Genomic DNA, 22,722 nt, shown 5'->3' with positions numbered 1-22,722 from the left:
ATCGCGGGGCGGGATCCCGGCCCGGTGCCGCCGCTCGGTGCCGCCGTTGATCCGATTCCCATTGAGGCGGTGTCCGCCGTCGGGCCGCACCGTCGCCCATCGTTGCCCGTTCCCGTCCTTTGGCGGTAGCGGCGTTCACCGCCCGTCCCATCCTCATTCCGTGCCCCGGGGGTGTCCGCCGCTCCCGGTAACGGCCCGGTGCTCCCGGTGCTCTCAGAACGGAGCCCTGGGGTGTCCCTGCTGCTCCCGGGCCGGTCCCGTTATTCCCGGCTCAGCCCCGGTTGTGTGTGTGGGTCTCATGTCCCGTCCCGGTGGTTCCCGGTTCCTCCCGGCGGTTCCCGGTCCCGCTCCCGTCGCTCCGTCCCCGTTTGTACCCGCGGTGGCTCCGCCCCGGTCCCGGTGGGCGTGTCTCATGCAAATACCCCGGTAGTGGGTGGGGGCGAACCGGGGCCCCCGATTTAATTTAATTTTTTCCTCCGTCAGCGCCGCGATGTTGAATTTTTTCCCGTTCCCTCCCGCCGTTCCCCCGTTCTTCCCTCCTCCCTCCGTTCCCCCCGCTCCGGTTCGGTGTCGGTTCGTTCATCAGGCACCTCGTTGAACCGCTACGTGTCGGTGCCTGCTTGGGGTCCTGCCTCCGGAGCCCGTGCGGGGATGTGTGGGAGACCCCGCGCCGGCCGCCGCTCAAACCTCACGGTGAGTTGGGCACAATGTAACCGATTTGTCGCCAAATGCCGCCGCCCCCCCCACACGCCGCCAACAACGGGGCCCCCCCTTCACATCCCCCCCCCCCACCTCGACCCGGCCCCGCCGCACAATAACGCGGGAGGGGAAGGAAGGAAGGGACGGACGGAGGGAGGGAGGGAAGCGCCGCCTCGCCCGGCCCCGGGCCGACACAACGGGGGCAGCCCCCCATAACCCCCCATATATAACCCCCCTATATATCCCCCTATATCCATATCCATATATAGGCCCGGACCCACCGCCCCCCTCTATTGGGGCTCAGCTCCGTTAGCGGGCACTGCCGGCCCGCCGCTCTCCTTCGGCCTAATCCGAACGGGGAGGTGGGGGGGGGGGGGCAGCAAACAGGGCTCCGTCCTGCCCCATAGACGTGCCCCCCCGACCCCCCGCTGTGGGGTGGCTGTGGGTCACAGCGCGAAGCCCAATAAATACACTTGGTTGTGTCCTCACGTTCTCCGCTATTTCATTGGGGCGGGTCGGAAGCGGTGGAGGGGGACGCGGGGAGCAGCGGTTCGGTTCGTGGTGCTGAGGGCGTGGAGATGCTGCTGGGCCGGGACCGGGGCCTGGTTCTGGTTCTGGTTCTGAGGGGGCCTGGAGAACAGGTTCTGGTTCTGACGGACCACAGAGCTGGGGGGCCCAGTGCCTGGTTATAAGGGATCCCAGTGCCCAGGTCCTGGTTATAAGGGATCCCAGTGCCCAGGTCCTGGTTATAAGGGATCCCAGTGCCCAGGTCCTGGTTCTGATGGACCCCAGTGCCCAGGTCCTGGTTATAAGGGATCCCAATGCCCAGGTCCTGGTTGTGAGTGATGGGGTTCTGTAGCCCAGGTTCTGGTTCTGATGGACCCCAGTGCCCAGGTCCTGGTTGTGAGTGATGGGGTCTTGGAGCCCAGGTTCTGGTTCTGATGGACCACAGAGCTGGGGTGCCCAGGTCCTGGTTATAAGGGATCCCAGTGCCCAGGTCCTGATTGTGAGTGATGGGTTCTGGTACCCAGGTTCTGGTTCTTGAGTGAGGGAGCCTGGAGCCCAGGTTCTGGTTCTGATGGACCCCAGAGCTGTGGTGCCCAGTGCCCAGGTCCTGGTTATAAGGGATCTTAGAGCCCAGGTTCTGGTTCTGGTGGACCCCAGTGCCCAGGTCCTGGTTGTGATCAAGGGAGCCCTGAGCCCTGGTCCTGGTTCTGAGGGACCACAGAGCTGTGGTGCCCAGGTCCTGGTTATAAGGGATCTTGGAACCCAGGTCCTGGTTGTGAGTGATGGGCTCTGGAGCCCAGGTTCTGGTTCTGATGGACCCTGGAGCTGTGGTGCCTGGTACCCACGTCCTGGTTATAAGGGATCCCAGTGCCCAGGTCCTGGTTGTGATCAAGGGAACCCGGAGCCCTGGTCCTGGTTCTGATGGACCCTGGCGCTGTAGTGCCTGGTGTCCAGGTCCTGGTTATAAGGGATCCCAGTGCCCAGGTCCTGGTTATAAGGGATCCCAGTGCCCAGGTCCTGGTTCTGATGGACCCCAGTGCCCAGGTCCTGGTTGTGAGTGATGGGCTCTGGTACCCAGGTTCTGGTTCTTGAGTGAGGGAGCCTGGAGCCCAGGTTCTGGTTCTGAGGGACCACAGAGCTGTGATCCCAGTGCCCAGGTCCTGGTTATAAGGGATCTTAGAGCCCAGGTTCTGGTTCTGATGGACCCCAGTGCCCAGGTCCTGGTTGTTATCAAGGGAACCCGGAGCCCTGGTCCTGGTTCTGATGGACCCCGGAGCTGTGGTGCCCGGTACCCAGGTTCTGGTTCTGAATGAGGGGTCCTGGAGTCCAGGTTCTGGTTCTGACGGACCACAGAGCTGTGGTGCCCGGTACCCAGGTTCTGGTTATAAGGGATCCCAGTGCCCAGGTCCTGGTTGTGAGTGATGGGTTCTGGAACCCAGGTTCTGGTTCTGAGGGACCACAGAGCTGTGATCCCGGTGCACAGGTCCTGGTTATAAGGGATCCCAGTGCCCAGGTCCTGATTGTGAGTGATGGGGTCCTGGAGCCCAGGTTCTGGTTCTGATGGACCCCAGAGCTGTGGTGCCCAGTGCCCAGGTCCTGGTTATAAGGGATCTTAGAGCCCAGGTTCTGGTTCTGATGGACCCCAGTGCCCAGGTCCTGGCTGTGATAAAGGGAGCCCTGAGCCCCGGTCCTGGTTCTGAGGGACCACAGAGCTGTGGTGCCTGGTACCCAGGTCCTGGTTGTAAGGGACCCCAGTGCCCAGGTCCTGGTTGTGAGTGATGGGTTCTGGAACCCAGGTCCTGGTTCTTGAGTGAGGGGTCCTGGAGCCCGGGTTCTGGTTCTGGTGGACCCTGGAGCTGTGGTGCCTGGTGCCCAGGTCCTGGTTATAAGGGATCTTAGAGCCCAGGTCCTGGTTGTGAGTGATAGGTTCTGGAGCCCAGGTTCTGGTTCTGATGGACCACAGAGCTGGGGTGCCCAGTGCCTGGTTATAAGGGATACCAGTGCCCAGGTCCTGGTTGTGAGTGATGGGCTCTGGAGCCCAGGTTCTGGTTCTGAGGGACCCCAGAGCTGTGGTACCCGGTACCCAGGTCCTGGTTGTAAGGGATCCCAGTGCCCAGGTCCTGGTTGTGAGTGATGGGGTCCTGGAGCCCAGGTTCTGGTTCTGATGGACCACAGAGCTGTGGTGCCCAGGTCCTGGTTATAAGGGATCCCAGTGCCCAGGTCCTGGTTGTGAGTGATGGGCTCTGGAGCCCAGGTCCTGGTTCTGATGGACCCTGGAGCTGTGGTGCCTGGTGTCCAGGTCCTGGTTATAAGGGATCTTGGAACCCAGGTCCTGGTTGTGAGTGATGGGCTCTGGAGCCCAGGTCCTGGTTCTGATGGACCCTGGAGCTGTGATCCCAGTGCCCAGGTTCTGGTTATAAGGGATCTTAGAGCCCAGGTTCTGGTTCTGATGGACCCCAGTGCCCAGGTCCTGGTTGTGAGTGATGGGCTCTGGAGCCCAGGTTCTGGTTCTGATGGACCACAGAACTGTGGTGCCCAGGTCCTGGTTATAAGGGATCCCAGTGCCCAGGTCCTGGTTGTGATGGGTTCTGGAACCCAGGTCCTGGTTCTTGAGTGAGGGGTCCTGGAGTCCAGGTTCTGGTTCTGATGGACCCCAGAGCTGTGGTGCCTGGTAACCAGGTCCTGGTTGTAAGGGACCCCAGTGCCCAGGTCCTGATTGTGAGTGATGGGGTCTTGGAGCCCAGGTTCTGGTTCTGAGGGACCCCAGAGCTGTGGTGCCCGGTACCCAGGTCCTGGTTATAAGGGATCCCAGTGCCCAGGTCCTGGTTGTGAGTGATGGGGTCCTGGAGCCCAGGTTCTGGTTCTGATGGACCCTGGAACTGTGGTGCCTGGTACCCAGGTCCTGGTTGTAAGGGATCCCAGTGCCCAGGTCCTGGTTGTGAGTGATGGGGTCTTGGAGCCCAGGTTCTGGTTCTGATGGACCCCAGTGCCCAGGTCCTGGTTGTGAGCGATGGGTCCTGGAGCCCAGGTTCTGGTTCTGATGGACCCCGGAGCTGTGGTGCCTGGTACCCAGGTCCTGGTTGTAAGGGATCCCAGTGCCCAGGTCCTGGTTGTGAGTGATGGGTCCTGGGGCCCAGGTTCTGGTTCTGACAGACCCCAGAGCTGTGATCCCCGTGCCCAGGTCCTGGTTCTGAATGAGGGGTCCTTGAGCTCTGGGCCTGGTATTAAGTGAGGGGTCCTGGAGTCCAGGTTCTGGTTCTGAGGGACCACAGAGCTGGGGTGCCCAGTGCCCAGGTCCTGGTTATAAGGGATCCCAATGCCCAGGTCCTGGTTGTGAGTGATGGGGTCTTGGAGCCCAGGTTCTGGTTCTGATGGACCCCAGTGTCCAGGTCCTGGTTGTGAGTGATGGGTTCTGGAGCCCAGGTTCTGGTTCTGATGGACCACAGAGCTGGGGTGTCCAGGTCCTGGTTATAAGGGATCTTAGAGCCCAGGTTCTGGTTCTGATGGACCACAGAGCTGTGGTGCCCGGTACCCAGGTTCTGGTTATAAGGGATCCCAGTGTCCAGGTCCTGATTGTGAGTGATGGGGTCCTGGAGCCCAGGTTCTGGTTCTGATGGACCCTGGAGCTGTGGTGCCTGGTACCCAGGTCCTGGTTGTAAGGGACCCCAGTGCCCAGGTCCTGGTTGTAAGGGATCCCAGTGCCCAGGTCCTGGTTGTAAGGGATCCCAGTGCCCAGGTCCTGGTTGTGAGTGATGGGCTCTGGAGCCCAGGTTCTGGTTCTGATGGACCCTGGAGCTGTAGTGCCTGGTGTCCAGGTCCTGGTTATAAATGATCTTGGAACCCAGGTCCTGATTGTGAGTGATGGGTTCTGGAACCCAGGTTCTGGTTCTGAGGGACCACAGAGCTGTGATCCCAGTGCCCAGGTTCTGGTTATAAGGGATCTTAGAGCCCAGGTTCTGGTTCTGACGGACCCCAGTGTCCAGGTCCTGGTTGTGATCAAGGGAACCCAGAGCCCTGGTCCTGGTTCTGAGGGACCACAGAGCTGTGGTGCCCGGTACCCAGGTTCTGGTTCTGAATGAGGGGTCCTGGAGCCCAGGTTCTGGTTCTGATGGACCCTGGAGCTGTGGTGCCTGGTAACCAGGTCCTGGTTATAAGGGACCCCAGTGCCCAGGTCCTGGTTGTGAGTGATGGGTTCTGGAGCCCAGGTCCTGGTTCTGAATGAGGGGTCCTTGAGCTCTGGGCCTGGTAGTAAGTAAGGCGTCCTGGAGCCCAGGTTCTGGTTCTGATGGACCCTGGAGCTGTGGTGCCTGGTGTCCAGGTCCTGGTTATAAGGGATCTTAGAGCCCAGGTCCTGATTGTGAGTGATGGGTTCTGGAACCCAGGTTCTGGTTCTGAGGGGTCCCAAAGCTGTGGTCCCAGTTCACAGGTCCTGGTTCTGATTGGGGGATCCTGCAGCCCATGTCCTGGTTCTGAGTGAAGGAGCTTGGGGTCCTGGTCCTGGTCCTGGTCCTGGTCCTGGTTCTGGTTCTGGTTCTGAGGGATCCCAGAGTTTTGATCCCAGTGCCCAGGTCCTGGTTGTGATCAAGGGAGCCTGGAGCCCTGGTTCAGGTTCTGAATGAGGGTCCTTGACCCACGGTCCTGGTTCTGGTCCTGGTTCTGGGTGAGGGAGGCCTGGTGCTGCTGTTCTGGTTCCAAGTGAGTGGTTCTGGAGCCCCGGTTCTGGTTCTGAATGGTCCTGGGGTTGTGATCCCAATGCGCAGATCCTGGTTGTGAGCGAGTGAGGCCCAGAGTCCAGCTCCTGGTTCTGAGTAAGGGACCCTGGAGCCTCTGTCCCGGTTCTGAATGTGGCTCCTGGTGCTGTGGGCCCAGACCCAGTTTGGTGGTTCCGGTTCTGTGCTGCCCTATGGGGCCATTTGTGCCCCTCACATCACCCCTGTGTGTCCTTATGGCGGCTGGGGGACCAAAAGTGGGGGGGGCTGTGGTGGGGCTGAGGGTGGTTTGTGGGGCTGGGGGGCCCTGGGGGGGACTGGAGGGGGGTGTGGGGGCTGTGTGGGTGCTGGGGGCCTATGGGTGCTGTAGGGAGGGCTGGGGGGGGCTGGGGGGGGAGAGGGCTGCTTTGGGGGCTGTGGGTGCTGTATGGGACTGGGGAGGGCTGTGGGGAGAGCTAGGGGGGGCCTGAGGGGGTGCTGGGGGGCTGTGTGGGGCTGGGGGGGACTGGGAGAGCTGTGAGGCTGTGTGGGTGCTGGGGGGTCTGTGGGTGCTGTGTGGGTGCTGGGGGGGCTGTGAGGAAGCTATGGGGCTGTGGGTGCTGTGTGGGGCTGTGGGTGCTGGGGAGGGGGCTGTGTGGGGGGCTGGGGGTGTTGGGGGGGTGCTGTGTGGGGCTGTGTGGGTGCTATGGGTGCTATGGGCGGGCTGTGCCTGTGGGGTCCCCAATGAATGTGTGGGGCTGGAGATGGGAGCTGAGCTGAGCTGGTGGGGGTTGGTGTGATGGGGCTGTTGGAGCGTCTTTGGGGCTGTTCTGGGGGGGCTGTGGGTCCAGGAGCAACACAGAGATGTGGGGCTGTGGGTCCAGGAGCAACACAGAGATGTGGGGCTGTGGGTCCAGGAGCTGTGGGGCTGGAGCTGCTCACAGAACTATGGGGTTGGTGCTATGGGGCCACGGGTCCAGAAGCTGCACATGGAGCTGTGGGTCCTTGGATGTGGGTGCTGCTCAGAGCTGTGGGTCCGGTGCTGTGGGTCTGTGGGTCCAGGTCTGTGTGCCTGGCACTGTGGGTCTATGGGTCCGGCTCTGTGGGTCCCCACACTCTGTTTTCTCCCCACATATAGAAGCGCCTCCCCCCATCCCCCCTACAAACCCAAGGGGCCTCAGCTGCCTTCTGTCACCCCACTGTCACCCCCCATGTGTCACCCCCCCCCCCTTGGCCACCCAGTGTCACCCCATGTGCCACCTCTCCCCCTCCCCATTTATCGCCCCCCACCATGTGTCACCCCATTGTCACCCATTGTCACCCAATGTCACCTCTGGTTGTGTGGCACCCCATTGTCACAGCCCCATTGTGTCACCCCCATTGTGTCACCCCCATTGTGTCACCCCTATTGTCACCCCCATTGTCACCCCCCCCATCTGTCACCTCCACTGTGTGTCACCCGATGTCACCCCACGTGTCACCTCTGGTTGTGTAGGACCCTGTGTGTCACCTCCACCCCCAGCTGTGTGTCACCCCATTGTCACCCCATTGTCACTATGTGTCACCCCATTGTCACTATGTGTCACCCCATTGTCACTGTGTCACCCCATTGTCATTGTGTGTCACCCCATTGTCACTGTGTCACCCCATTGTCATTGTGTGTCACCCCATTGTCACAGTGTCACCCCATTGTCACTGTGTGTCACCCCATTGTCTCTGTGTGTCACCCCATTGTCACAGTGTCTCAGGTTGTCACCCTGTCTATCTGTCTGTCCCTGCGCTGTGTCACCCTGTGTCACCTCATCCCCCCCTGTGTCCCCCCGTATGTCCCCCATGTCCTGCTGTGTGTCACCCCATATCACCCTGTGTCACCCCATCTCCTGTTGTATGTCGCCCTATGTCACCTCATCTCACCCCATCTCCTGCTGTGTGTCACCCCATGTGTCACAGTGTGGCCCCATCTGTGTCCCCCCCCATCTGTGTCCCCCCCCGTCTGTGTCCCCCCCCATCTGTCCCCCCCATCCCGCTGTAGTTCGGGGCAGTTTTGGGGCCGTTTCCCCCCATCTGCCCGCAGTGCTGACGCTGTGTCCCCTCTTTGCAGTTGACATGGACGATGAGGACGGCCGGTGCCTGTTAGATGTCATCTGGTGAGTAACCCACAGCCCCATAACCCCACGGCCCTATAGCCCCGCAGCCCTATAGCCCTCTAACCCTGCAGCCCTATAGCCCCACAGCCCTGTTATAGCCCTATGGGCCCATAACCCCTCAGGCCTATAGCCCCATAACCCCACAGCCCTATAACCCCTGTAGCCCCATAACCCCATGGCCCTGTAGCCTCATAACTCCTCAGCCCTATAACCCCACAGCCCTATAGCCCTATAACCCCACAGCCCCATAACCCCCCAGCCCTATAACCCTATATCCCCATAACCCCCCAGCCCCACACAGTGTTTGGGGCAGGCGCCGCTCCCCTCCGTGCGGCTCCCTGACCCCACTGTTTCCTTGCAGTGACCCTCAGGCCCTCAACGATTTCCTGCATGGATCCGAGAAGGTGAGCAGCGACCCCTCCTCCCCCCAACCCCCCCCCAACAACCCCCCGCTAATTACAGCTAATTAATCTCACCTAATTACCGCACTCAGCGCCCGCCCCATTTCCAAGGTGCTCTTCTTCCCCCCCCTCTATTTTTTAACCTTTTCTTTTTGTAACCACCCAACACTGGGGGCTCCAACCCCCCCCCCCCCCCAAAATAACGATGGTTTTTGTCTTTTTTACACCCTTTTTGATAACAAACGGTGTCCGAAGGCAGTAAACGGGCTCTCTTTAATTCCAGATTGACAGTGATGATCTCCTGGACAGCACAGGAGATGCAGCCAGCGCCTTTTTTGAGGGTGCTGGGGTACGTATCAATGGGGCTTTTCCAGCCCCTCCTTTGGGTTTGGTCCTTTAGGTTCATTTTGGTCCTTTAGGTTCATTTTGGCCTTTTAGGTTGATTTTGGTCCTTTAGATTTGGTCCTTTAAGTTTTGATCCTTTCATTATTTTTTTTTTAAGTTCATTTTGGTTTTTCAGGTTTTCGGTCTTTTCATTTTTGGTCCCTTTTTTGTTTTTTTGCCCTTTATTTTTCACATCCAGGTTGATTTTTGTTCATTTTTTTGTTAATCCATTTTGATTTTTGCTCCTTATTTTTTCATCCATTTTTTTCTTTATTTTTTGGTCCGTTTTTTGTCCTTTTCTTCCTTCATTTTTACTACACTTCCTCCCCCTTTTCCTCCCCCCATTTCCCTTTTCCTGTCCCTTATTTCCTCCCCTTTTCCTCCCCCTCCTTCCCCCCCATTCCACTTTTCCTCCCCTTCTACACCCAACTCAAACCCCATTGGGCACAGAGCTGACCCAGCACCCCATAACCCCATACACCCAACTCAAACCCCATTGGGCACAGAGCCGACCCAGCACCCCATACATAACCCCATACACCCAACTCAAACCCATTGGGCACAGAGCTGACCCAGCACCCCATACATAACCCCATACACCAACTCAAACCCATTGGGCACAGAGCAGAACCAACCTGTCACCCCATAACCCCATACACCCAACTCAAACCCATTGGGCACAGAGCAGAACCAACCTGTCACCCCATAACCCCATACACCCAACTCAAACCCCATTGGGCACAGAGCTGACCCAGCACCCCATAACCCCATACACCCAACTCAAGCCCCATTGGGCACAGAGCCGACCTGTCACCCCATAACCCCATACACCCAACTCAAACCCATTGGGCACAGAGCAGAACCAACCTGTCACCCCATAACCCCATACACCCAACTCAAACCCCATTGGGCACAGAGCCGACCTGTCACCCCATAACCCCATACACCCAACTCAAACCCCATTGGGCACAGAGCCGACCTGTCACCCCATAACCCCATACACCCAACTCAAACCCATTGGGCACAGAGCCGACCCAGCACCCCATAACCCCATACACCCAACTCAAACCCATTGGGCACAGAGCCGACCCAACACCCCATAACCCCATACACCCAACTCAAACCCCATTGGGCACAGAGCCGACCTGTCACCCCATAACCCCATACACCCAACTCAAACCCATTGGGCACAGACCCAGCACCCCATAACCCCATACACCAACTCAAACCCATTGGGCACAGAGCAGAACCAACATGGTGCCCCATAACCCCATACACCCAACTCAAACCCATTGGGCACAGAGCTGACCCAGCACCCCATAACCCCATACACCCAACTCAAACCCCATTGGGCACAGAGCCGACCCAGCACCCCATAACCCCATACACCAACTCAAACCCCATTGGGCACAGAGCCGACCCAGCACCCCATAACCCAATACACCCAACTCAAACCCATTGGGCACAGAGCAGAACCAACATGGTGCCCCATAACCCCATACACCCAACTCAAACCCATTGGGCACAGAGCTGACCTGTCACCCCATAACCCCATACACCCAACTCAAACCCATTGGGCACAGAACTGACCCAGCACCCCATAACCCCATACACCCAACTCCTTCCTCTTCCCCCCCTGCAGCTGCACGTCCAGGAGTCCTCGGGCACCCACCTGACGGCGGAGCAGAGCCAGCCCAGCGCCAGCGTGGACCTGGACTTCCTGGAGGATGACATCCTGGGCTCCCCTGCGGGCGGCGGGGCCGCCCTGCCCAGCTCGGAGCAGCCGTGCGACATCCTGCAGCAGAGCCTGCAGGAGGCCAACATCACCGAGCAGACTCTGGAGGCCGAGGCCGAGCTGGACCTGGGCTCCTTCCAGCTGCCCACGCTGCAGCCCGTGGTGCAGGCGGCGTCGGACGCGGCCCCGCAGATCTTCTCCGGCGGCGCCGACCTGATCGGGCTGCAGCCGCCCGCCGTGCTCACGCACCAGGCCTTGGTGCAGCAGTCGGTGGGGGCGGACGTGGTGAACAAAGCCATCAGCGTGCAGCCCTTCCTGCAGCAGGTTGGGCTGGGCAACGTCACCATCCAGCCCATCTCCAACCTGCAGAGCCTGCCCAACGGCAGCCCCGGCGGCGCGCTGGGCATCGGCCCCATCCAGGTGGTGGGGCAGCAGGTGATGGCCATCAACCAGCCGGCGCAGCAGCTCATCGCCAAGCAGGTGCAGCCGTCCCAGGTGGCCACGGTGCCCGTGGGCAGCTACATCACGCAGCCGGCTCCGGAGCAGCAGCAGGTGACGCTGACGTCGGCCGGGGTGTCCCCGCAGGGCGCGGGGCTGGTGATCCAGAAGAACCTCCCGGCCGTGGCCACCACCACGTTGAACGGCAGCTCGGTGTTCGGCGGCGTGTCGGGGGCGCAGGGCTCGCAGCCCCTCACCGTCACCTCCAACCTCAGCAGCCCCCTGGTGCAGGCGCAGAACGTCATCATCCACCGCACGCCCACCCCCATCCAGCCCAAACCCGCCGGCGTCCTGCAGCAGAAGCTCTACCAGATCAGCCCCAAACCCTTCGGCTCCAACAACGCCACGCTCACCATCCAGAACGAGGCCGCCCTGCAGCAGCAGAAGGCGCAGCAGAACCTCACCTTCATGGCGGGGAAGCCGGCCCAGAACGTGGTGCTGTCGGGCTTCCCGCAGGGGCTCCCGGCCAACGTCTTCAAGCAGCCGCCGCCGCAGCAGCAGGCGCTGAGCAAACCCATGAGCGTGCACCTGCTGAACCAGGGCGGCAGCATCGTCATCCCGGCGCAGCACATGCTGCAGGGCCAGAACCAGTTCCTGCTGCCAGGGCAGCTGGCGGGCGCGTCGGCCGTGCAGATCCCGCAGCAGCTCTCGGCGCTGCCGGCCAACGTGGGCGGCCAGATCCTGACGGCGTCGCACGGCGGCGGCCAGGCTCACATCATCACCAGCCAGGGCCCCGGCGGGCAGCTCATCGCCAACCAGGCGCTGCCGGCGCAGATCCTCACCAACCAGAACCTGGCCGGCCAGCTCAACCTGGGCCAGGTGCTGACCTCGCAGAACGCCCACGGCACGGCCCACATCCTGTCGGCTCCCATCCAGCTGCAGCCCGGCCAGGTGGGGCAGCCGGCGTTATTCCAGATGCCGGTGTCGCTGGCCGGCGGCCTCACCACGCAGAGCCAGCCCTCGGCGGCCGCGTCTCTGCCCGGCGCCGCCATCAGCCAGACGGGGCAGACGGTGATCCAGGGGGTGACGCTGCCCAGCCAGGTGGCCATGCTCAATGCGGCCGATGGACTGGGCCAGGCCGTCAGCATCCAGCCCTCGGGCAGCAGCCAGAGCCCCGGCCTGCTCCCCCCGCAGCCCGCCCCGGCCGCAGGACTCCTGCCCAGCACCACGGACCCTCCCGCGTCCATCCTGGCCATCCAACCCTCCTCTGCTCCTCCCGCAGCACCTGCCCCGCTGCAGCTGAGCGTGCAGCCCCCTCCGGCCGCCCCTCCGGCCGCCCCGCTGCCTGCAGCCTCCCAGCCCAGCCCCGGCCTGGCCTCCAGCCCCGAGAAGATCATCCTGGGCCAAACGGCCGCCGGGGCCGTCATCAACCAGGACTCCATGCAGATGTTCCTGCAGCAGGCGAGTACAGCACTACCCGGGCTTGGCAATCAGTGCCCAGCGTGCTCCTTCCAACCTCAGCCCCTGAATGGGGGTGTCAGCACTGCCCTCCCCATGGTCCTGTATGTGGCACTGCCCATCTCCTCCCCATGGTCCTGTCTGTGGCACTGCCCATCTCCTCCCCATGGTCCTGTATGTGGCATTGCCCATCTCCTCCCCATGGTCCTGTATGTGGCACTGCCCATCTCCTCCCCATGGTCCTGTATGTGGCATTGCCCATCTCCTCCCCATGGTCCTGTATGTGGCACTGCCCATCTCCTCCCCATGGTCCTGTCTTTGGCATTGCCCATCTCCTCCTCGAGTTTCAGCCGTGGCTCAGCCCAGGAGGTGCCCATTTCATTACCTGGAGGCAAGTGATGCAGTGTTGTGGCCCCAGTGACATGAGCACCCCGTCTCAGTGCCGTTTTGGGTCACTCTGGGTGATTTCATGGCACTCATTTAGTGCCATGAGATGGGCCCGGATCCATTGGCACCAAAAGGCCCGGGGTTGTGGCAGGAACTCAATGAGCTGTTTGCTCAGCTTTGGGACGCTGCTGGGTTCTGCTTTGGGTCTGGTTTGTAGTTGGGTTTGGGTTTGGTTTGGAGGTGGGTTTGGGTTTGGTTTGTAGATGGGTTTGGGTCTGGTTTGTAGGTGGGTTTGGTTTATAAGTGGGTTTGGGTTTGGGTTTGGTCCCGGTGGTCCCGCTGCAGCCGAGGTTCTGCCCATTGGAGCTGCTCTCAGGGATCCAAGTGCAGACAGGAGCCAGGAGGGCCCGAGGTGGCGGATCTAAACCAAACCTTGGTGCCCAGGGGCTCCTCCTGCCCCCATCCATCCATTGGTCCCCCCCCCCGCCTCTCGCTGCCCCCCAGCTCCCACTAATGCTCCCCTCCATCGCTGCTCACTCGCTGTGCTCCCCCTCCCAGCCCCTTCCTCACCCCCTTCCTCCCCTCCCTCCTGCCCTATAACTCAGTGCGATGAGACGCTGAGCCCTCCAGCCTCGTTAACACGGACCTAACGAAGGCCCGGTGCTCCGACTAACCTCTGCCTCTTTCCTTCTGTTGCAGTTACCCGCAGGGCAGCAGCAGCTCCCTGGAGCCTCCCCGTCCCCTTCGCTACCTCATCCTCCCCTGGGGGAGAGCCCGCAGCTCCCGGCCGCCCACCTCCCTCCCCCTCCCTCCCCACACCCCTCCCGCCCCCCCTCGCAGCCCCAGCCCCTTTCCCGTCCCCCTTCTCGGCCCCATTCGCGCCCCCCATCCCAACCCCGCGCCCCCTCGGAGCCCCCCGCCCGCTCCTGCACCCCTCAAGCTCCCGGCATCTTCGGTGTCCCCGGGCAGCTCTCCGCCTCCCCACACATCCCCCTGCGCCCACCCTCCCGCCCTCCCCCCGCGCCCTCCCCGGACCCTCACTCACCCCATTTCCAGCTGCAGTTCCCCCCCCAGGGCCCCCCTACCCCAGCCCTGCACCTAACCGCAGAGCAGCAGAGGAGCTTTCAGATGGTCCCGGGCCAATTCCAGCCCCTCTCAGCAATCCCCAATCCCGCTCCTCAGCAGAAGCAAATTGTGGACAGGTTCCAGCAGGTAAATGGGTGCCATCCAGGGCCGGGGTTGTTGTTCCGCTCGGTGTGGGGCAGCAATGGGGCTCCACGTAGAACCCAAACCCAGAGCGGGACCTGAAGCTAAAACCATCCAAACCTAAAGGAAATCTGAAGCCAAACCGGACCCAAAAACCCAAACTGAACCCAGAAAGACCCCAAACCTGAGCTCAAACCAAACCCAACCCAAAACCAAACCCATGACCAAACCTGAGCTCAAACTGAACCCAGAACGACCCCAAATCTGAGCTCAAACCAAACCCACAACCAAACCAGACCCGAGCCCACCCGCTTCCTCCCTGCAGTGGCCTCCAGAGCTGAGCAGCTGGCTCCGGTTCTGTGGGTCACTGGTGCTGTGGGTCGCTGGTTCTGTGGGGCTGAGGGCTGTGTGTGCATGAAGGCACAGCACAGTGCTGTGACCTCATCCCACGGGTCCATTTGTGCTGCTGATTGCATCCCCCAGCGCCACGCAGCGCAGAACCTCCCGCACACCATCGTGTTCAGCAGGAGGATCTGCCTGGGAAATGAGGCATTAATGGCTTTTAATTAAGAGGAGGCCTTGTGGGGACAGATTAACTTGTCCCCAAGAGATGCTGTGCCCCACAGGTGCGCCCTTGTGGGGCTTTGGGGCGCAGTGGGGCTGCGTGCCCTCCATGATGGGTTTCATTAGAACTTGCCTAGGGAAAACAAGCTTGAACATCCAGCGTGGAGAAACACCAGGCCTGGGGGGGGGGAGGAAATGGAGTGAAAGGGGCAGCTTGGTGTGTTTTAATTGCAGAGTCATTAAGAGGAGCTCCCCTCTGTATGCCTGGCTCATGTGGGCTCTCAGCAGCGATGGGTCTGGAGGGTGCATCAACCTCACTCCTTTTGTGCCCCCATCGTAGCACTGGGCACAAAGCAGGACTTGAGGTGTTTGGGGGCACAGTGTTCACCTCCTGCCTCTCGTCCCACCCAGGTGCCGCAGGGGATCATCCTGCAGACGAAGCAGCAGACTCCCACCAGCCAGGCCTCCCCCGCGCTGAGCCAGTTCAGCAGCCAACCCTCCTCCGTGCTGGTCAGCAGCCAGGGGCAGCCGGTGACGGTGACAGCGACGCCGAGCCCCGCGCACAGCCATGCACCCAGCGCCGGGCCGCCCTCCAGTGCAGGTGTGTGCCAACTCCTGTGCCAATGTGGGTTTATTTGTTGTGTTTGGATGGCAGAGCATGGCGTGCTTCGGTCAGCTGTGCTGTGTAGGCTCGTGAGTTGGGTTGGTTGGGTGGGGGTGAGTTGGATTGGGTTGAGTTGTGTTGGGTCAGTTGAGTGGGGATGTGTTGTTTGGGTAGGGGTGAATTGGGTTGGGTTGGTTCAGTTGGGTTGGGTTGAGTGGGGATGAGTGGGATTGGGTTGAGTTGGTTGGGTTGAACTGGGTTGAGATGGGTTGGTTGAGTTGGTTGGGGATGAGTTGGTTGAGGATGGGTTGTGTTGAATGGGGTTGAGTTGGGTCAAATTTAGTTGGGTTGAGTTGGGTCGAATTGAGTTGGGTAGAGTTGAGTTAGATTGAATTGAGTTGGGTTGAGTTGAATTGAGTTGGGTTGAGTTGAATTGAGTTGGGTTGAGTTGAAGTTGGGTTGAGTGAGGTGGTCCCTAACCCAGCGCTCTGTGTCCGCAGGTGGCAGCGCCCCCCCTCCCTCTGACAGCAAACCCTTCTCCAGTGCTGCTGCGCCCATCGCTGCCGGGAAGGGACCCACGGCCACGGGGAAACCAGGAGCATCCCTGGCGATGTCGCAGCCCGTGCAGGTGAGAGTGGGGGGGTCCCATCCCAGTGGGAAGGTGGAGCGTGATCAGATCCATTTGTGTCAGTGCCGTGTTTTGTCTGGATAGGAAGAGTTAATTCCCTGCAATTCCCCTCACAAGGTGTTTTTCAAGCTGAAGCCGTTCCCTCTGATCTGAACAGAGCTGCTGTGGAGGGGAGCTGTGCTCCTTTCTCTGCAAGAGAATTAATGACTTAACGAAAGCTCCTTGAGTTCTTGCCGGGATTCCAAGCGCCGTCTCTCTCTCTCTGTGTCCTGCAGACCAAACCGGGGGTGATCAGCTCCGTCTCCAGCCTGAACCTGGGGAAGGGGCCGCTGCAGATCCAGGTGGTGGGGAAGGGGCTGTCGCAGCTCGTGCCCTCGGTGCAGAGCCAGCAGCTGGTGAGACCACGTGGAAATGAACATCCATCCCCAATGCTCTCTGCTCTCTGCTTTCTGCATTCTGCTCCCTGCTTCTTCCTCCTGCTCCTTTCCCCACTTCTGATACAATTGAACCCATTCCCATCTGTGTAAAGCACTTCCAATCTGCATCCCGAATGCCCTCAGAGAAGCAGAGCTCCCCTTAGCACAGATGTATTTGTTCACCCACACGTTGCCCACGTGCTGCCCTCCCCTCTGCCCTCACCTCTCTTCTCTCTTTCCCCCCCAAGTACGACAGCAAGCTGGGGAGCCTGAAGAAAACCCCGACACTACAGCCCAGCAAAGAGGCCTGGTGAGTGCAGCAGCTCTGGGGGGCTGCAGGGGGGGGGGGGGGCAAAGCATTACAGCACAGCGGGACACCCATGTGCAATGGGGCACCATGGGGGGGCAAAGCATTACAGCACAGCGGGACACCCCTGTGCAATGAGGCACCATGGGGGGGCAAAGCATTACAGCACAGTGGGACACCCATGTGCAATGGGGCACCATGGGGGGGGTTGGTTGAAGCTGCACTTGGAGTGCTGAGCTGGGGGGCTGCACGTTGCTGCCTCTCCCTGCAAGCTGCAGTGCTGCCCTACAATATCCGGCAGTGTCAGAGTGCTCCTCATAGGGGCTCTCCTCCAAAATCCCTCTGTGTCTCCTTCCCATCTCGCAGCCTGGTCCCATTTCAATGAGGATAAGCGTGAATTCCAGCAGCTCTGTGCTCTTCTTGTCTTGCAGCTTCCTGGAGCAGCTGCACAAACATCAGGGGGCGGTGCTGCACCCCGACTACAAGAGCTCCTTCCACTCCTTCGAGGACGCCCTGCAGAGGCTGCTGCCCTACCACGTCTACCAGGGGATGCTGCCCTCCGCCCAGGACTACAGGAAGGGTGAGGGCTGCAGGCTCTGCCTCACCGTGCTGCCATAGCATTGCCAGCAGGGCAGGCACAGCTTTAAGAACAAAAAAAGGGGGGTCAGGGGAGGTTTGGGGGAGGGGGGGGGGGGGGAGAAAACAGCGTGTTTTGTTAGTACTAAAAAAGGAGAAACTCTTCTTGTTTTTGCTCTGGAAAAACACCCAATTCCCAGGGCGGCCCTCGAGGTTTGCCAGGGATTCTGACCTGAAGTTTTCCAACGCTCCATTCAAGATGTTTCAATGCTGTGCTTTGAGAACACGCAGCAGCTGCAGCCCAAAGGGGTCTCACAGCAATTAGGGATTACTGGGAATCCCTTTGTCAGAGTGGGGTTCCCAACGTCCCCCCCAGCTCTCCCCCTACCCCTATGTGTGCAAAGTATCATAGAACCATCCCCATGTGTGCAATGCTGTGCCCCAGAACCACCCCCATATGGGCGCAAAGCACCCCAGAATCATCCCCATGTGTGCAAAGTACTGCAGAACCACCCCATGTGTACAAAGCTGTGCCCCAAACCACCCCTCACCCCCCCAACCTCTCCCCGTTTCCTTCTGCTCCCCTCGCAGTGGATGAGGAGTTCGAGGTGGTGTCCACGCAGCTGCTGAAGCGCACGCAAGCGATGCTGAACAAATACCGCCTGCTGCTCCTCGAGGAGTCCCGGGTAAGGACGGCACTCAGCGTCCTCCGCACACACCAATGGGCCCACAGCACGTGGACGCCCACCCTGTGGGGCTGCGGGGGCTGCGGGGCCATGGGGAGCTCAGTGACTCCGTGCTGACAAAGGCAGGAAGAGCTTTCCTGCTCCTGCAGCTCAGGCTTTGCACGTAAGCGATGCTTATCATGCCATGAGCTCAGCGGAAGGCGGCTGCTCCGAACTCTCTTGGGGAGGACTCGGGGTGATGCTAACCCTATAGACTGCCTGAATATGGTGCTTTGCTGCCCCGTCCTGTCCTCTAATGAACCGTTCTTCCTCCCTGCCCTCCCCTCTTCCTCCTCCCGTTGCTGCCCTGCAGAGAGTCAGCCCTTCTGCGGAGATGGTGATGATCGACCGCATGTTCATCCAGGAGGAGAAGACCATGCTGGCTCTGGATAAGCAGCTGGCCAAGGAGAAGCCAGGTGGGAAGCGCTCTCCTTTATCTTTATAACTGCGTGCCTTCATGCTGTTCTCCTTTACAGAGGCCCCGGGGTGCTCAGGGCTGGGCCATCCCCAGCTCTGTCCCTCAGTCCCTTCCCCTTCATGGGGCCGCAGCCTGGAGCTTTAAACCAAGTGCAGCAGCCTTCAGGCCCCTGACAAATTACTTGTTGTTCCTGGCTGCCCTGGAGATTCTTTATTTAGGTTTATGTTCAGTCACTGTGTATCCCCAGGGCGAGCTCGTTAAGGGATAAACTTCATCACAAGTGGGAAGGAAGGAACGTTTGTTCCCAGAGGGAGGAGGGGCTGAGGAACTGCAGCTGGCCAGGAGGCAGCAAAGCCCAGCACAAGCAGCAGAGAAGGCAAAACTTGGAGTCATTTTATAGGAGGGGCTGTGAGACCCCCCCAGGGGGCTGGGAGCTGCAGCAGTGAGGGCTCCCACCACAGCTCTGCTGCTGGTTCTACCCATGGGACTCCCTGAGCAACTCATGTGCTTTGGGGTGCCCAGGACCCCCTCTCTCCTCCCCCCTGTGTCCTGTAGGGTGCTCCAGAATGCTCTCCAAGCTTATAGCTGTGCTCTGGAGTGCCCTGGATGCTTCCCAATGTGCTCTGTAAGACCCAAAGAAACTCCTGATGAACTCTAGGACACCCCCAGAGCACTCCCTGAGCTCCCCAGTTTGCTCCAGGGTGCCCTAGAGGTGTCCCAGTGTGCCCTAAAGGCCTCCCAAGACCCACAAGTATCCCATAGGGCACTCTGGAGTGATCACCATGCTTCTGGTTGTCCTCTGGGGTGCCCTGGAGGCTTCCCTGTGTGCTCTGGAGCCTTCCCAGGACTCCCAGTGTCCTGTGGGGACACATAGTTTGTTCCCAGAGCTTGAAGCTGTGCTGAGGGGTCCCCTAAAGGCTCCCCAGGACAGTGTGGACCCCCACTGTCCCATAGAGCACTCACAGAGCTGCAGCTATGCTTTGGGGTGCCCCAGAGTGACCCAATGAAACTCTAGGAGAGTACTCCCTGAGCCTGTGCTTGTCTTGTCGGATGCTCTGGAGGACTCCCATTGGTCCCAGAGGACTCAGGCTGACACCCACCCCATGTTTCCCCTCCAGATGAATACGTCTCGTCGTCGTCCCGCTCCCAGAGCCTCTCCTCTGCAGCAGCGCAGCCCTCCTCCTCCTCCTCCTCCGGCCTGGCGCCCGCGGCCGACAGCTCCAAGGCTCCAACGGTGCAGACGGCCACGGCCATCAACCCCACCAAGCTGGTGATCAAACACAGCGGCGGATCCCCGTCAGTGACGTGGGCCAAAGCCTCCCCCAACCTGGACGGCGACGACGACGCGCTGCCGTCACGCAGCAAACCCCCCATCAAAACCTACGAGGCGCGCAGCCGCATCGGCCTCAAGCTGAAGATCAAGCAGGAAGCCGGGCTCAGCAAAGTGGTCCACAACACCGCGTTGGACCCCGTCCACCAAACGCCTCCGGTCTGCAGGGTGATCAAAGCCGCCGAGCAGCACTCGGCCGCCGCCGGGCAGATGAACGGCACCGTGGAGCACGGCAGCACCGCGCCGGCTGAGAAGAAAGCGGCCGTCACCTTCTGCCGCCTCCCCCTGCGTAAAACATACCGGGAGAACGTGGACGCCTTCGTGGCCGAGAAGCCGACGGAGAAAGGAGCCGCCAAGGCCGACAAAGGGCTCCTGAAACAGGAGGACGGCGCCCGCGGCGTCATCACGGCGCACAAAACGCACGAGAGCGCCGAGCGCGGCCGCGCGGACGACGGCTCCAAGCTGCTCTTCTTCGGCCGCAGCGACGCGCGTTCCTTAGTGCTGCACGGCAGCCCCGTCCCACAGAAGAGCGACGACTCAACCAGTGGCCTTATGAAGGAACTCGCGGAGGTGGAAGAGGAGTTCTACCACGGCATGATCAAATCCGAGCCCCCCGACCACGGCCCCGGCCCCGAGCTCAGCTGGGAGGTGCCGCTGCCGCCCGCCAAGCGCAGGAAATCCGAGTCCTTCGAGGTGGACAACGCCAGCTTCTCCAGCGACAGCCCGCAGGACGACTCGCTCAACGAGCACCTGCAGAGCGCCATCGACAGCATCCTCAACCTGCAGCAACCTCAGACTGGCGGCCAGAACGTCCGCACCCCTTCCTCCTCATACAACTCCTCCTCCTCCCCTTTCTCGTCGCCCGTCCACCGCACGGACGCCTACCTTGCCCCCAATCACAACGGCGGCCTTGGAGCGAGGACGTTGAACAGATAACAGCGAACCACGACCGGCCCAGGAAAGGGGAAAGGCTGGGGGGGATGGTGGGGTGGGGTGGGGGGTCCCGCGGCGCTCGGCCCCCACCGTCACCAGTGCGGGGTAATGGGGGGCTCTGTGCCAGGGCGGAGCAGCGGGGCCTGTAGGTGTTGTTGGCTGTGTAATTAGAATCTGTAACAAGATGACGAGTATCTGATCGGTCTCTGTTCTCTTCCCCCGCCCCGGCCGCCCTCAGCGCGGAGCAGGGCGCGAGGCAGAGCCGTGGGAGGCCAAAGAGGACTCTGCCGCCGTTGCCGCGTGCGGAGGCGACGTTTCTTCTTCTTCTTCTTCCTTCTTTAAGTTATTTCCCAGCCCTGCGGGCCGGCAGGGACCCCCCCATCGTCGGGCAGAACACGGCGAGACCCCAACGGCTACAATGGAAGGTTACTACAGACAGGAGGAGATGGGGCTGAGTCCCACCACGACGCGCCCACAGCTCCATGGAGGCGGAAGGGTCGGATCCCAGCACTGCACCGCGGCCGTTCCGGGGCTGAACCGCAATGAAGACACCGGGAGGCTTTGAAGGGAAACGCTGGGTCCCGGTGCCAGGAGGAGGATCTGGTTTAATTGGGCAGGGCCGTGCCTTCCTCCCTCACCTTCCTGCTCTTCTCTGCCCCACATGAATGAAGGCGACAACCTCCAGAGCCAGCGCTGCCCCACTGATGTGTTGGGTGTCCCTAAAAGGGGCAGGGATGTGTCCGTGTGTGTGTGTGTGTGTGTGTGTGTGCAACGAGCTGCCAATGGATCCCATCTGGAACAAGGAGGCCCAGTTTGGGTGGAAAAAGGTGAAATTTGGGGAAGGAAGGTCGGATTGAGCCAACGCTGAACGTCGGGTTCAAGGAGCGCCCAATGGGGAACGTCGGGTTCAAGAAGGGTTTGGAGAAGGAAGAACTGAAGGATGAATTGGGCAGCGCTGGTTTGTGGAGGGCGCTGAGCTGGAAGGAATTTACACCTGAAAAAGGCAGAATTTGGGGCTCCCCCAGATGGAGGAATGGCAGGAAACGCAGCTCAATGATGGGAACCCAACCAGCTCCTGGGAGCCCCACAGCTGGACGGGATCAATCAATGCAGCCCCCCCGGAGCCGCAGCTGCATTGGAAGACCCAAACCCAACACTGGGGGGTGCTGATGGCGCTGAGACACCGAATTGGGTCAGAACCATTCACCATCCTCAGAACCCAGCTCTGTCTGAACAGCCAAAGGGAGGATGGCACCGACGGCACCGGGATGATGAATATTGGATCAGAACCCACCTCCATCCCTACAACAGAACCAAGGATGGCACTGATGGCACCGGGATGATGAATATTGGATCAGAACCCACCTCTATCCCCACAGCTGAACCAAGGATGGCACTGACGGCACCGGGATGATGAATATTGGATCAGAACCCACCTCTATCCCTACAACAGAACCAAGGATGGCACTGATGGCACCGGGATGCTGAATATTGGATCAGAACCCATCTCCATCCCCACACCAAACCCAGGATGGTTCTGCCGGCACCGGGCCGCACAGTCCATGCCTTCCCCCCCCCCTCCGCTGTTGTCACACACGTCACTCAGCATTGAGCAATTCACCTTTTTTGGGGTGATTTCCCCCAAATCCATGACCCGGTGCTGTCAGCAGCGCTGGGTCCATTTCTGCCCGTCCGTTGGAGCGGCGCCGACTGCTGCCTCCACCCGCCCTCATTTTTCTCCCCCCTTTTCATTTCTTTTTCTGTTTGCTTGGTTTTTTTTTCTTACTTTTTTTTTCTGCCTTTTCCCTTCTTTTTCACTTTTTCCATGCGGAAATTGGCTGCTCTGGGCCCAGGATCCGCCGTTGGTCGCTCTCAGCTCCTCGGTGCCTGAACCCCCCCCCGGTTCCACATCGCTGTCCTGTGCCCCCCAACCCCCCTTTGCCTTTTTGCTTTTGGCCCCGTTTTGCCTTTTTTTGGCCCAATTTCACACCCCACCCCCCCATTTCTCCTCATTTTCCACACCCAAAAGAGGCCTTAAAGCGCCCGACTCCCACCGGGAAGATTTCGTGGCCAAAAAATGGAAGAAATCACCCCAAAACTCCACACTTTGGGGTCAGCCCTTCTCCCCATTGTCGGCTCTCGGGATCCCGCGTCCCATTTTCATCCTTTTT

The 22,722-nt window shown here is 60.4% G+C and overlaps 1 protein-coding gene across 4 annotated transcripts; it reads left to right on the top strand.

The window, feature by feature from the left end:
- The first annotated feature begins 203 nt into the window (after positions 1–203).
- LOC146751285 (BRD4-interacting chromatin-remodeling complex-associated protein-like) lies at positions 204–22,639 on the top strand. 4 transcript variants are annotated; one of them, XM_085534898.1, is made up of 14 exons: positions 204–693; positions 7,996–8,041; positions 8,403–8,445; positions 8,726–8,791; positions 10,469–12,460; positions 13,544–14,056; positions 15,026–15,215; positions 15,719–15,846; positions 16,122–16,241; positions 16,511–16,572; positions 17,001–17,149; positions 17,737–17,831; positions 18,184–18,286; positions 19,407–22,639. In XM_085534898.1, exons 2-14 carry the CDS (start codon positions 8,001–8,003, stop codon positions 20,552–20,554), a joined length of 4,650 nt encoding a protein of 1,549 aa, XP_085391024.1. In that variant the 5' UTR covers positions 204–693; positions 7,996–8,000; the 3' UTR covers positions 20,555–22,639. The 4 variants fall into 4 exon arrangements, with proteins under 4 accessions (XP_085391024.1, XP_085391025.1, XP_085391027.1 ...); XM_085534899.1 differs by lacking the exon at positions 8,726–8,791; XM_085534901.1 differs by lacking the exon at positions 13,544–14,056.
- The last annotated feature ends 83 nt before the right edge of the window (positions 22,640–22,722 follow it).

The sequence above is a fragment of the Coturnix japonica genome, unplaced genomic scaffold (genome assembly GCF_054131305.1).
Source record: "Coturnix japonica strain WE unplaced genomic scaffold, WE-NBRP24 Scf103, whole genome shotgun sequence".
Classification (NCBI taxonomy): domain Eukaryota; kingdom Metazoa; phylum Chordata; class Aves; order Galliformes; family Phasianidae; genus Coturnix; species Coturnix japonica.
The sequence above is the reverse complement of the archived record's forward strand: the minus strand, read 5'-3'. Positions and strand labels throughout refer to the sequence as shown.

Coding starts and splice junctions, on each gene's coding strand:
- LOC146751285 (XM_085534898.1), top strand. CDS start 8,001: ATGGACGATGAGGACGGCCGGTGCCTGTTAGATGTCATCTG. Junction 17,150..17,736: donor CGCCCAGGACTACAGGAAGG/GTGAGGGCTGCA, acceptor CTCCCCTCGCAG/TGGATGAGGAGTTCGAGGTG. Junction 18,287..19,406: donor GCTGGCCAAGGAGAAGCCAG/GTGGGAAGCGCT, acceptor TTTCCCCTCCAG/ATGAATACGTCTCGTCGTCG.